Here is a 14,049-nt window from a genome sequence, read left to right on the forward strand (position 1 = left end):
AAAATGCTTTAGTGGAGACCCGCCACTATATTCTGCCCTAGAACACATAAAGGTGTGTTCATAATTCTGTGTTGACATCAGTTCCCACATAATTATAGGAACCTGTTTGGCTCCTGCTGTTAGTTAGTCTCCTGGAGTGGCATGTGAATACTCTTAGGTAGGTTCTGGCACTTCTCCCATGTTGGTGTTCTTTGGTTTGGGAACTGGATGCCATTGTGTTTACTGCGGTAATGAACTCTCGCCATGCTGTACTGCTTTTCAGGAGCAAAACTGAAGGGCAGGTGAACAGGCCGACATTATCTTCAGGTGATTTTTTTTTTTTTAAGATTTTATTTATTTATTTGACAGAGATAGAGACAGCCAGCGAGAGAGGGAACACAAGCAGGGGGAGTGGGAGAGGAAGAAGCAGGCTCATAGCGGAGGAGCCTGATGTGGGGCTCGATCCCAGAATACCAGGATCACGCCCTGAGCCGAAGGCAGACGCTTAACTGCTGTGCCACCCAGGCGCCCCTCTTCAGGTGATTTTTTAACCCTGGAAGGCTTCCAGTTAGTATCTAAGTCCCTAGCTGTGCTTAAACCAAGTGATCGTGTACAGTCCGTGGGGTTGATGAGATAACTGATTGAACTTGTTTACTTTGGGCATGGAACTGTTAGTTGGTTTAAACTTCTTTGGTATAGACATATTGGATGGAAAATGATACTACTTTTAAGGGATTTGGAGAATGGCCTGTTAGGTCTCAGATTTCATCTTCTACCACTCTTGTCTGTACTCTGTTCTAGCTACCCTCCTTTCTTACTAGTTCTCCGACATGTCAAGTTCATTCCCATCTTGGTCTTTTTACTTGCTGTTTTTTTTAATTCTTCTTGGAGTGCTCTTCCCCCAGATGTTCATAGGGGTTGCTCTGTTCATGGAGAGACTTCTTTGTGGAGAGCTGGCCCCCCTCCTTGCAACCCTATCTAAGAGAACACTCCTCCATACTCCTCCTGTCATCCTTCATGATTCTTTTTTTTTTCTTCAATTCTTTTTATCAGTGACTGAGATAACGAGATTATATTTGTTTCCTTGTTTATCTCTTCCACTAGAATGTAGGCCCCAAAATTGTAGAAACTTGTTCAGCTTCTAGAACTGAGTTTATCAACCTCAGCATTATTGACATTTTGGACTAGATGATTCTTTGTTGTTGGGACTGTCCTATGCATTATAGAATGTTTTCTATTCACTAGATGCCAGTAGCACCCCCTAGTCATGATAATGAAAAAATGTTTTTTCTGGACATTGCTAAGTATTTCCTGGGAGACAGAATCATTCCCCTTAGAACCATTGCTATAGAACAATGCTTTGGCACCATATTTATTGAATGGATTAAGTAATGGGTGCTCAAGTGTTCACTGGATGATAGATAAATTTATGAATGAATGAATTTAGTAAGTTAAAAACTTTTGGAACACTAAACCAACCACATAACCTCCTTGTTTCTCCCTTTCCTCCTCTTTTTTTTTTTTTTTTTTTAATTTTACTTATTTGTCGGAGAGAGAGACAACACTCAACGCGCTCAAGCAGGGGAGCGGCAGGCAGAGGGAGAGGGAGAAGCAGGCTTACCCACTGAGCAAGGAGCCCGATGTGGTTATCGATCCCAGGACCCTGGGACCATGACCTGAGCCTAAAGGAGACGCTTAACCAACTGAGCCACCCAGGCACCCCTCATTTTGAACTTGTTTGATGTGACTGTTTCTAGGGTTTGTTGTGTGGTTATGAACATTTGATTGTTTAGTGGGTTTTAGTGTCTGTGCTTGGAAGTTTTGCTACCCTACCTAACTGGATTATTGAAGCCACATTAGGCAAGGTTGTAGTTCCTTCTGGCTGGGATTAAAATACACCAAATAAGGGGCACCTGGGTGGCACAGCAGTTAAGCATCTGCCTTCGGCTCAGGGCGTGATCCCGGCATTATGGGATCGAGCCCCACATTCAGGCTCTTCCTCTATGAGCCTGCTTCTTCCTCTCCCACTCCCCCTGCTTGTGTTCCCTCTCTCACTGGCTGTCTCTATCTCTGTCGAATAAAGAAATTAAAAAAAAAATACACCAAATAAAAACCCCATTTTGCATTGTGACTTTCTTTGTTCCAGAGCAACTGGTTTTCTATTTCTGCCAAACATTTATGTTCCATCTCTGATACTATTAGATTTATTTTGATTTGAACTGTTGAATCAGAAGAATTCCATTGAGGGGAATGTCTAGAATCTTTCCTCTTGAAATCACAACTCTCTTTTCTTTAGATGTTCTGGAGACAAGAGTAGGCAGATTTATTGGTCTTTCAGAGAGGGTCTTGAAATGTCTCTTTCATCTGTCTCTCTGTTTCTTTAAATTTATTTATTTGAGAGAGAGAGTATGCCAGAGAGAGAGAAAGCACCAGTGGGGCGAGCAAGGGGCAGAGGGAGAGGGAGAAGCAGACTCCCCACTGAGCAGGGAGCCCGACATGGGCCTTGATCCCAGGACCCTGAAATCGCAATCTGTGCCAAAGGCAGACGCTGAACCAACTAAGCCAGCCATGTATTTAAGAAAGGAGAGGGGGTGCTTGGGTGGCTTAGTCAGTTAAGCGTTTCTGCCTTCCGCTCAGGTCANCCGCTCTCTCTCCCTCTCTGAAAGAAATAAATAAAAGCTTAAAAAAGGGGGCGGCACCTGGCTGGCTCAGTTGGTAGACCATGTGACTCTTGATCTCCGGGTCATGAGTTTGAGCCCCATGTTGGGCGTAGAGAGTACTTTAAAAAAAAAAAAAAAGAACGAAAGAAAGAAAGAAAAGAGAGAGTTTTCTTATTGATATCCCAAATTCTCATTCATATAACTGATTATTGTAAAACTAAGGCCCTTGAGACTTTGCTGAGGGAGGGAGCCTACTTTTTAAGGTTAGTTTTTTTCATCCACTATGGGATTTTGTTGGGTACTTCAATACAAAAACTGCGATTTACTTGGTAATCAAAGCTGAGATGAAAGTGCCATTACCTAAGGTCTCTTAGTATGAAAGTAGATAGCATTTAGATTTAGATTTAAAAAATTTTTTTTCTTTTAAAAATAACTTGCAATTGAAACTTGAGTTTTATAATAGCAGAATGCCATTTGAATAAAGGCCCCAAATGGTAGTGGTAACTAGAATACTTTTGAGATAATTTTAAATATATGAAAAAAGCAATAACTAAATTGGATTCTTCATTTATCAAATGTGAAAGGTCACTGTCTTTGTACTTGGGAAGTCTCCTGCTCTTAAAAGTAGGAATACATATTTGGAATGAAATGTTAAGGAATTGAATAGAAAAATAGGTTTTGTCTTTTGAGGAATAGAAGAGAGTGTTTTTTAAAAGTGCATTGCTTGAGTTTTATGAAGACTTATATCTGAATTCTGTGAGAAATTTGACATCAGGAAGATTTGAAATAATGCTCTCTGATCTTGATCTCAAAGAAACTGACTCCTGAGGATGTGAAAAGCTTATTCTGTCATGGTTTCTAAGATAGAAGGGCTTAAGAAGGGAATGAGAATTGGTGTGTTGCTGAGCTGGAGGCAGCCTCACAATATTTCTGAAAATCAAGGATTCTGAAGAACACAGATGGTGAGGTTTGTAGTTCTAATTTAAAAGATCAGAAAGGAAAGACTTAAAATTCTGTGAAGAACCCTTTTTTTTTTCTTCTTGGGTTTAATCTCAGGAATGTTACTTTTTAAAAATTGCAGTACACAGGAAGGCTGGAATTTGTCCTTTGATTAAAAGTAGTTGGTCACTCAAATTTGTCATTCTGTGGGGCGCCTGGGTGGCTCAGTCACGTGTCCAACTCTTGGTATCAACTCAGGTCTTGATCTCAGGGTTGTGAGTTCAAGCCCTGCATTGGGCTCCATGCTGGGCATGGAGCCTACTTGAAAAAAATTGTCATTCTGTTATAAAACTTTAGTAAGTGTTTTTGGTTCACTTGTTTTTAACTAAAAGTAGTTCTCAAAGCAGATCCTCTGCTTTGGATAAGTGATTGTATCAATATTAAATTAGTTTGAATAAAGCTTTTGGGGATTTTCAAGGGAAGGAACGTTGTATTAATGTAACTTTACTTAAGTTGGGCTGCTCTTGGGAAACATAGAAAGAGCTGTTTGTATTCTATTAATAAAATGGAAATTTGGGGTGGGTTGAATTTTCATTTGGGAAAAATAGTAGGAAATTGCTATACCAAACCAATTTCCATCACAGATGTTTTTTGTGGTCATTAGTGAAATAGCAGGGGATCAGAAGATCTAGATTTGAGTCCTAATTCTGCTGTTTACTCCAGAATGATCTTGGGCAGTTGCCCTTAGATCAGTCTTTCTCTGTAGTGTGCATGCATGTGATTGCACCCACTCCTAGAGCTTTAGTGTCCTCACCTGTAAAATGGGAGGCAGTGATACTCTACCACAGTGTGGCATTGCATACTCAGTGTTACTAATAGGGTCATGCAGTCTTTGTGGAGGCAGAGGAGAGGTTGAGAAGCACTGCTGGTTGTCAGCACGAAAGCCTGTCTCTTGATGAAGGTGATTTTTTTTTTTTTTTAGTGGATCTATTTTGAAATTGGAGTTTGAATTGAGCCTATTTTAAGAAGGTATCTGTAACTGTAATATATTAGTGGTCTTTTCCAGTGGATTGCTTTAAAAAAAAGATTTGCCTTGCTAGAGAATTACTGTTTTGCCTTATAAACGGTGCTCATTGTCAGGCATAAGGTTGTTCCTCTAAGTGATTTCTTACTTTGTAGCATGTAGGTTGGATCACCCGTGGATATGAAAAGAATTAGGGACTGGTCTGAATCTCTTTTCCTGGTCATTCTAGGAGGCCGTTTCAGTCCTGGCAATGGCAAAGGTAGGTAGAACTTGAAACTCAGAAAAGGCAGGAACTGAGGTTGAAAATGTTTGTTTCTGAATGGATTATTATTATTATTTCCTATTGTTTTCTGCTAGCTTTATTTTTCATTTGTTTATTTTTAAAGAATTTATTTGAGAGAGAGAGAGAGAGGGATTGCACAAGTGGTGGAAAAGAGGGAGAGGGACAAGTAGACTCCCCACTGAGCACAGAGCCTGACATTGGTTTCGGTCTGAGGACTTTGAGATCATGACCTGAGCCAAAGGCAGATGCCTGACTGAGCTACCCTGGTACCTTTTGCTAGCTTTTTAAAAAAATGCTTTTGGGGGAGGCACCTGGGTGGCTCAGTTGTTAAGCGTCTGCCTTAGGCTCAGGGCGTGATCCTGGAGTCTTAGGATCGAGTCCCACATCAGGCTTCTCCGCTGGGAGCCTGCTTCTTCCTCTCCCACCCCCCCTGCCTGTGTTCCCTCTCTCGCTGGCTGTCTCTGTCAAATAAATAAATCTTTAAAAAATAAAAAAATGTTTTGGGGGAACTGCCAGAGTGAACCCAGAGAATTCAAATGAAGAAAGTTTTTTATTCTTCTTTGTATCTTTCATTTTAAATTTGCATGCCCCCCCATTATAGATAGATCGTGAGGATTTACTATTTTTTTTTTTTTTAAAGATTTTATTTATTTATTCGACAGAGAGATAGAAACAGCCAGCGAGAGAGCGAACACAAGCAGGGAGAGTGGGAGAGGAAGAAGCAGGCTCATAGCGGAAGAGCCTGATGTGGGACTCGATCCCATAACGCCGGGATCATGCCCTGAGCCAAAGGCAGACACTTAACTGCTGTGCCACCCAGGTGCCCCAGGATTTACTATTTTGATCAATTTTTATTTATTTTTTAAGATTTTATTTATTTATTTATTTATTTAAGAGAGAGGAAGAGCATGAGGTGGGGGAAGGCGCAGCGGGAGAGGGAGAAGCAGGCTCCCCGCTGAGCAGGGAGCCTGAAGCAGAGATCGATCCCAGGACCCTGGAGATCATGACCTGAGTTGAAGGCAGATACTTAACCAACTGAGGCACCCAGGCGCCCCTATTTTTTTTTTTTAAAGATTTTATTTATTTATTCAACAGAGATAGAGACAGCCAGCGAGAGAGGGAACACAAGCGGGGAGAGGGAGAGGAAGAAGCAGGCTCATAGCAGAGGAGCCTGATGTGTGGCTCGATCCCACAATGCCGGGATCACGCCCTGAGCCGAAGGCAGACGCTTAACCGCTGTGCCACCCAGGCGCCCCAGGCGTCCCTATTTTGATCAGTTTTTAAAGTCTAGTATGTTAGATCCCTGGCAAAGAAAAACTAGTGTTAGCTTTGAAACAGACATCAGAAGGTGTTTCCCTTGAAGGATGGTCAGCTGCTCGATTCTTTTTCTTTTCTTTTCTTTTTTTAAAGATCTTTATTTATTTGAGAGAGAGAGACAGCCAGCGAGAGAGGGAACACAGGCAGGGGGAGTGGGAGAGGAAGAAGCAGGCTCCCAGCGGAGGAGCCTGATGTGGGGCTCGATCCCACAACACCGGGATCACACCCTGAGCCGAAGGCAGACGCTTAATGACTGAGCCACCCAGGCGCCCCAGCTGCTCAATTCTTGAAGTGAGTTCAGACACCATTCCCATGGGAACCATCTAGCCAAAGTCTAGTTGTCCAAAGTCTACTGTCCAGTTCTTTATGATTGGAGCAAAAAGCTCTGTTCAGCATCCAGCGTATAGTGGCATTATTGGAAGGGTTGGGATTGTGAAGACCTTCACAGTCCTGTTTCTGATCAAATTCTACCTGCCTCTAAAGGTTCTTGGTTTTTAGAACCTTTGGAATATTTGCCCTTTCCTTTCATCATTGAGAAAGTGTTTAAATGGTTTTGAGGGCATTGAGGGAACTGTTTAAGTGGTTACTCCTTTATTCACAGGGAAATTTTGTTCACCTGTGTAAAGAGTTCAGAACCAAACTTCCTCAGTGGATTGTCATGCTGATTTTGATCTTTTAGGCTTGGCTTGGTACACATGGTCTCTCATCTCTGCTAGGGGCTACCTGTGAGATTTTGTATGTCCTAATCTCATTAATCACCTTGCTTGGAAGCAGTTCTTCCGTGGCTTATTTGTGAAGTTGATTACCCTGTCTTGAACCTTTCTTGTCATCTGTAAGTTGTACTCCCGGTGATAATGTTATTTTGGCTTCGATTTTGGACAGGGGGTCAAGAAGTGGGATTTCCCGGCGTCACGGTATCGAGCCCCACATTGGGCTCCTCCGCTATGAGCCTGCTTCTTCCTCTCCCACTCCCCCTGCATGTGTTCCCTCTCTCGCTGGCTGTCTCTATCTCTGTCGAATAAATAAATTAAAAAAATTTTTTTTTAAGAAGTGGGATTTCCTTGGAACAACTTTTTGGGTGAATTATTGTTCTTGAGTTTTAGTTTTATTTTTGCCCCCTACTTTAATGTCTTAGCACAAGACACTCCTTGGTTTTAGTCTCATTTGTAAATTGAGGATCCCTTACAGACTGTAAGCTGTATAGTTTTTTTTGTGACCTGATAAGTAGCTAAATTCTCACATGGTATTTATGCTCTGATCAGATTCCAAGAATGTGACTATACGGGGAGTCAGTAAACTATGGCCTATGAGTCAGATCTGGTCCATGGTCTGTTTTTATAATGCCTATGAGCTATGAATGGTTTTTACATTTTTAAAATGTAAAACTGTAGTTTTAAAATGTAAAAATCAAGAGAAGGAGAAGACAGGCTACACACTGGGAGAAAATATTTGCAGAAGACACGTCTGATAAAGGACAGTTATCCCAAAGAGACAAAGAATTCTTAAAACTCAACAATAAGAAAACGACCATATTAAAAACTGTGCAAAAGACCTAAACAGACACCTCATTGAAGAAAATATACAGATGGGAAGTAAGCGTATGAAAAGAGATTTAACTTCATATGTCATCAGGGAATTGAAAAATTAAAACAGTGAGATTGCACTACTACAGATCTATTAGAATGGCTCAAATCTAAAACACTGACAGCACCAAATGCTGGCAAGGATGTGCAGCAGCAGGAACTCTCCTTCATTGCTGGTGGGAATGCAAAATGGTACAACCACTTAGAAGACAGTTTGGCAGTTTATTATACAATGCAACTCTTACCATAGGATCTGGCAGTCACAGCCAGTGGTATTTACTCAAATGAGCCAAAATGTATGTCCCCACAAAAACTGCACAAGAATATTTATAACACCTTTATTCATAATTGTTAAAACTTGGAAGCAACCAAGGTGTCCTTCAGTAGGTGAATGGGTAAACAAACTGTTGTACATCCAGACAGTGGAATATTATTCAGCACTAAAAAGAGCTATCAAGCCATGAAAAGGCATGGAGGAAACGTAAATGCGTATTACTAATTGAAAGAAGCCGATCTGAAAAAGGCTACGTATTATATGATTGCAACTATATGGCAGGCTGGAAAAGACAAAACTATGGGGACAACAGTAAAAAGGACCAGTGGATGGGGGAAAGGAGGGATAAATAGGCAGATCATAGATTTTTAGGGCAGTGAAACTGTTCTCTGTGGTGCTACAATGTGTGTAGTTGTCATTATACATTTGTCCAAACACATAAAATGTAGGTTGCCAAGAGTAAGCCCTAATGTAAACTATGGACTTTGGGTGGTGATGAGGTATCCATTGTATCAAATGTCCAACTGCAGGATGTAGATAGTGGGGGAGGCTGTGTATGTGTGTGTGTGGAGGGGAAACAGGAGTGTATGGATACTCTGTACTTGCTGCTCAATTTTGCTGTGAACCTGAAACTACTCTAAAAACTAAGGCTTATTATTTTAAAAAATGTCAAAATAAAACAAATCAAAGAATAAAATGTGACAGAGACCCATATGTGGCCTGTAAAGCCTAAAATATTAATTTTCTTTTTTTTTAAGGGGGGAGAGAAAGGGGCAGAGGGGGAGAGAGAACCTTAAGTAGGCTCCACACCGAGTGCAGAGCCTGACGCAGGGCTCGATCTCACGACCCTGAAATCATGACCTGAGCCAAAATCCAGAGTCAGCCTGACCCCCCCACCCCCAGGTGCGTCAGTATTAATATTTATTATTTGGCCTTTTACAAAAAATGTTTACCAAGTCCTGGACTCTATCACAGAGGAACTAGGCGGTGAGGTGCTTAGTTTCTCTCTCGTGTCGTGCCCAGTCCCCTAATTCTTCTGGGTACTCATGAGCGTCTCTGATGGCAGAGTTGTTCTCATTGAATTTCTGTTTCATCTGCAGGTATATGAGTGACCTAAAGCTGCAAATTAAAACGGAGAGAAAGCAGTGCCAACTGCGAGCAGGGCAAGGATGCCAATTCCTCCACCTCCTCCACCGCCCCCTGGTCCTCCTCCACCTCCCACTTTTAATCAGGTGGGTAATCTTTCCACCTGGCTATCTCAGAACTTTCATGGATACTCAGGGCTTCCTGGTGTAAGGCATACTGTACTCAAAGATATGTGGTGTGGAAAGAGAATAAGTTAAGTCTGTCTTTGTTAACTCGTTCTGATTTCTGAAAGGTCCTCTTAGGACTATAATGGCTTGTTTTCTTGTCCTGGTTCAGTCTAAATGGAGATTTGGACAGATCACATCAGAGCAGGAACTAGTCTTTTGCCCCTAAAACTATTTGTCCTGTAAAGGTCAGTACAGCATTTCTCTGGCATCATTGAGGAAAGGGATGGCAACTCTTAGTGGTTGTTTCTTGCTGTTATTTCATCTCTTCCTCTTCTACTCCAAACCAGTTCATCCTAAAGCCAAGTCTGTCAAGTCTACCAGCCCATCAGAAAAGAAAGGAGTTTCTGGAAAATACTATTAAGAAGACTTAAAGGTTTGATAATAGGAGGGAAAAAAAAACAGTGTGGCTTCTGAACCAAAGGCGCAACCACTTTTACTATATGTGGATTGTGATATCTGGTGTCACGTGAGAAAGAAGCAACCTGAGTGCATTATCTCATTTTTTTTTTAAGATTTTATTTTTAAATTTTGAAAATATTTTAAGTATTTATTTATTTTGAGAGAGAGCAGGGAGAGGGGGAAAAGGAGAGAGAGAATCTCAGGCAGACTTCACGGTGAGCATGGAGCCTGACATGGGGCTCGATCTCACGACCCTGAGATCATGTCCTGAGCCAAAATCAAGAGCTGGACAGTTAACTGGCTGAGCCACCCAGGCACTCCTTAAGATTTTTTTTTTTAAGGAACCTCTCCACCCAAGTGGAGCTCGAACTCACACCCTTGAGATCAAGAGTTGCATGCTGTACTGACTGAACCAACCAGGTGCCCCTGCTTTATTCAATTCTGTAAAATTTAGAAGCGAAAGGAGCTATAGGGAGTGAGTACCTAGGAGGGGGGTGTTATTTAACAGGTGAGAAATAGTGCCTTAAAGTGTCAATATATGTTTGTGTTAAGTATTTAACAGATGACAGAGACCTGGTGAGGCATATGACTTAGAAAATCCAGATAATTTTACTCTATACTTCTATATTGCTTGAGTCTTTTCCCACAAGCTTTATTTATATAATTAAAAGAAGGAGAGGGAAAACATGCAGATAAGAAAAAGAAGCAAATAAAAATAATCTGTAATATCATCGCCCAGAAATGAGACAATTTCTGCCTTCAAAGGCTCCCAGCACAATGGGCGAGATAGACAAGTCAACAGGGAAATTCCATGCTATGCACACATAAATGAGGCCACAAAGAAGCATGCCTCACATACTGGCTGGAGGCAGTGGGGCAGTCGGAGAAGTCTTCTAGCCAGGAGGTGATACTTGAGCAGAGTCTTAAGCGATGAATAGTGTTTAGCCAGAAAGAGAAGAGGGAGGGCAGGTACTTGGTATTGAGGAAGTAGAATGAAAGGGTGCTGATTTGTGGGAAAGCATACTCAGGATTGGATCATTGCTTGAGGGGCTTGATGGGGGAGGCAAAGGCTGAGGGTTTTCGCTTTTTCTCCAGGCAGCGATGGGATGGTAGTGTATTTTCCGCTGCAGGAGTCACCTGACTGGGCGTGTGTTAGGAAGGTCATCATTCACAGTATAGACGGTGATACGGGGTTGAGACTGGAGATAGAGAATTGAAGACTTGGAGATAGAAGCCTGTTAACAGTTGAAAATCTGAAGAGTTTGCATTAAAACCATGAGGATGGATGAGATGTCGATGAGAGACACTTGGAAAGTAAAATCTTATTTGATGACTGATGCAAGGAAGAGGAAGGGGTTTGGAACAACTATAGTTTGGGGGATTGAATGATCGTGCTATTTACAAAGCGAGGTTTGTGGAGGAGGATGTGAACTCAATTTTAGATATGTTGAGTAATGTTTTAATAATTTTCTCTTTACAAAAGTAATATATTCAAGAAATGTATGAACTATAGCTGGGGCGTGTGGCTGGCTCATTTGGTAAAGCATGGGACTCTTGATCTCAGAGTTGTGAGTGTGAGTCCCACAGTGGGTGTAGAATTTACTTAAAAAAAAAAAAGATTTATGAACTACGGGTAAGCATAAAGGAGCAATTATCCATAATCCAGCAATTCATAATAGTTTTGTGTATATCCTTCCCTTCCTTCCTCCCTTTTATCTCCTACTTTTTTAAAAAGGAGGCTGTGCTGTATATACCTACTGATTTTTTTGGTTTTCTTTTTCTTCTTCCACCTCCCCCACACTGCTATGCGTACTGAGTTCTAATCTGCTCTTACGCATTAATACATCGTGAATGGCTTCTCACATCATTAAATGGTTAGTGATATCGTTACAGATTTTTTTACTGTACTAAAATGTGGCAAAAATTAGAGAATGCCAATAAAAATAGAAAATATTAAGCTATTAATAGTTAATCTTTGTTAATATTTTATATGTTTTATGTATTTATTATAGGAAAACTAGAAAATTCAGATAAATACAAAGAATTATTACCCAAAATTAATTTCTGTTGATATTAGTGTATATCCTTCTGGAAATGTTCTGTGGGCGTGTACCTTTTCTGTCACTATAACTACTGCTTATTGAGCACCAGGCACTGTGCTAACCTCTTAAAAAAGAGTTCTTTAATTTTCAAAACTACCCTGCGAGATAGGTTCTAGTATTACTCTGTTTTATGGAAGAGAAAATTAATCTTGTTAAATGTTTTGTTTTATAATATTTTTTACTTGATTGTGTCAAACATTTGCTGTCTAAAGATACTTACTTCCACATCTTTAAGAGCTTAACTGGCATTCCCTTCTATGCTTATGTCATCAGTGTTCCTTTTGATGGAACTTTTAGGTTATTTTCAGTTTTATGCTATTAATAACATCTTTGTGTACTTCTCTAGTTGTTTTCTTAAAGTTAATTCCTAGATAGAATTCTTGTGTAGATTTTTTAAAGGTGTTTGATACAAGGGGTGCCTGGTGGATTAGTTGGTTAAGTGTCCCATCTCTTGATTTTGGCTCAGGTCATGATCTCCGGATCGTGAGATCCAGCCCTGTGTCGGACCCTGCATTCGGTGTGGAGCCGCTTAAGATTCTTTCTCTCCCTCTGCCCCTCCCCACCATTTCTCTCAAAAAAAAAAAAAAGAAAGAAAAGAAAAGTGGAGGGGAAAAAAAGGTGTTTGATACATAAACTACTTTCTGGAAAGATCATACTAATTTACCTTCCTCTGGATAATTTTTGTACCTGTTCCCCTAAATCCTTATGGCCACCATAAGACAGTTATGAGTTCTGCACATTTTTTTGAGTGTCCTCCGTGTGCCAGGCACTGTACAACAGTGAGCAGTGGACCCTGCCTTCATGAAGCTAGCGGTCTCCCGTTAAAATTTTAACTTTTACCGGTTTCATTGGTAAATAATGATACTGTGTTTTAGCCTGCATTTTTAATTTTTTTTCCATATTTGCTGGCTCCATGATTTCTTTTACATAGCGTTTATACCTTTGCTTATTATCCTATTGATTTATAAGTCATCTTTATGTTAATACTGTAGAGAGTTAGGATACTACCTTTGTGCATCACAGATGATTTTTCCTTCAAGTCTATCATCTGCTTACTATATTCCTAAGTGGATAATTTATAATAAACGAGTCTTCCGGTTTTTCCCTGTATTTTAGTTGTCATGTCCTTCCCCTTACCTATTTTTTTCATATAGTACTTCTATGGGGTTTTTTTACATTTATATTTTATAACTCAACTAGAATTTGTTTGAGAGTAAGCTATGAGGTAGAGATTTAACTTGATTTTTTCCCCCAAACTTAGCCAGTTAGTATTAGTAGCTTGTATTTAATAATCTGTGCTTTCTGCACTGCTGAAATACACTTTTATTATTTCTTTTTCTTCTTTTTTCAGAATTTTTTATTTATTCATTTGAAAGAGAGAGCTAACAAGAGCATGGGTAGAAGGGAGGGTCGGAGGGAGAGGGAGAAGCAGATTCCCTGCTGAGCAGGGAGCCCGATAACGGGGCTCGATCCCAGGACCCCAGCATCATGACCTGAGCCAAAGGCAGGTACTTAACTGACTGAGCCACCCAGGCACCCCCACTTTTATTATTTCTTATATAGACTTGAGTTTGTTTATGGACTTTGTTTTGTTCCATTTATCTAGCTGTGTGTCCCTGTGCTCCTATTGTAGTTGGTCCTAGCTTTTGATGGTACTAGTTTCTTAGTTTTTTTCCTATACTTAATCTTCCAGATGGATTTTAGAATCATTTTTTAATGGTGTACAAAAAATTCCACTGTGTGCTTAATTTAAAAAGCTCTACATTTAGAAATTGTGTAAGGAACACGGTACGATGTGTTGCATTTTAGGTACATGTGGGATATTCATTTGGAGATATCCTGTAGACATTGACACATAGGGTATTAAGCTCAGGGCCAGGAGTGGTGATGAGATAAAGATTTGAGATACTTGGGCTTTTCAGTGGTATTCAAATCCTGTGACCGGGTGAGCTTGCTCAGGGAGATTTAGATGGAGGTTGAGGATAGGGCTCTGAAATGGCATTTAAGAGGTAGGTGGAGGGTGAAGAACTTGAAAAGAAATATGATGTTGGAAGAGACCGTAGGGTAAGTGGGAAAGGCATGGGCTTTAACAGACCGTAGGGTAAGTGGGAAAGGCATGGGCTTTAACACAGTCAGACCAGCTCTGCATGTACTAACCATGTGACATTAGCTTTTC

General features: G+C 40.6%; 1 protein-coding gene across 2 annotated transcripts in view; it reads left to right on the forward strand.

The window, feature by feature from the left end:
- Positions 1 to 14,049, forward strand: part of WIPF2 (WAS/WASL interacting protein family member 2) — a 45,891-nt gene that overhangs the window by 13,652 nt on the left and 18,190 nt on the right. For both annotated transcript variants that reach the window (XM_034639896.1, XM_019805647.2), the window contains exon 2: positions 9,160 to 9,291. In XM_034639896.1, the coding sequence (XP_034495787.1) occupies positions 9,229 to 9,291 (63 nt within the window). In that variant the 5' untranslated portion in view covers positions 9,160 to 9,228. The remainder of the gene's footprint in view (positions 1 to 9,159; positions 9,292 to 14,049) is intronic.

This window comes from Ailuropoda melanoleuca, chromosome 13, assembly GCF_002007445.2.
Source record: "Ailuropoda melanoleuca isolate Jingjing chromosome 13, ASM200744v2, whole genome shotgun sequence".
Taxonomy (NCBI): Eukaryota; Metazoa; Chordata; class Mammalia; order Carnivora; family Ursidae; genus Ailuropoda; species Ailuropoda melanoleuca.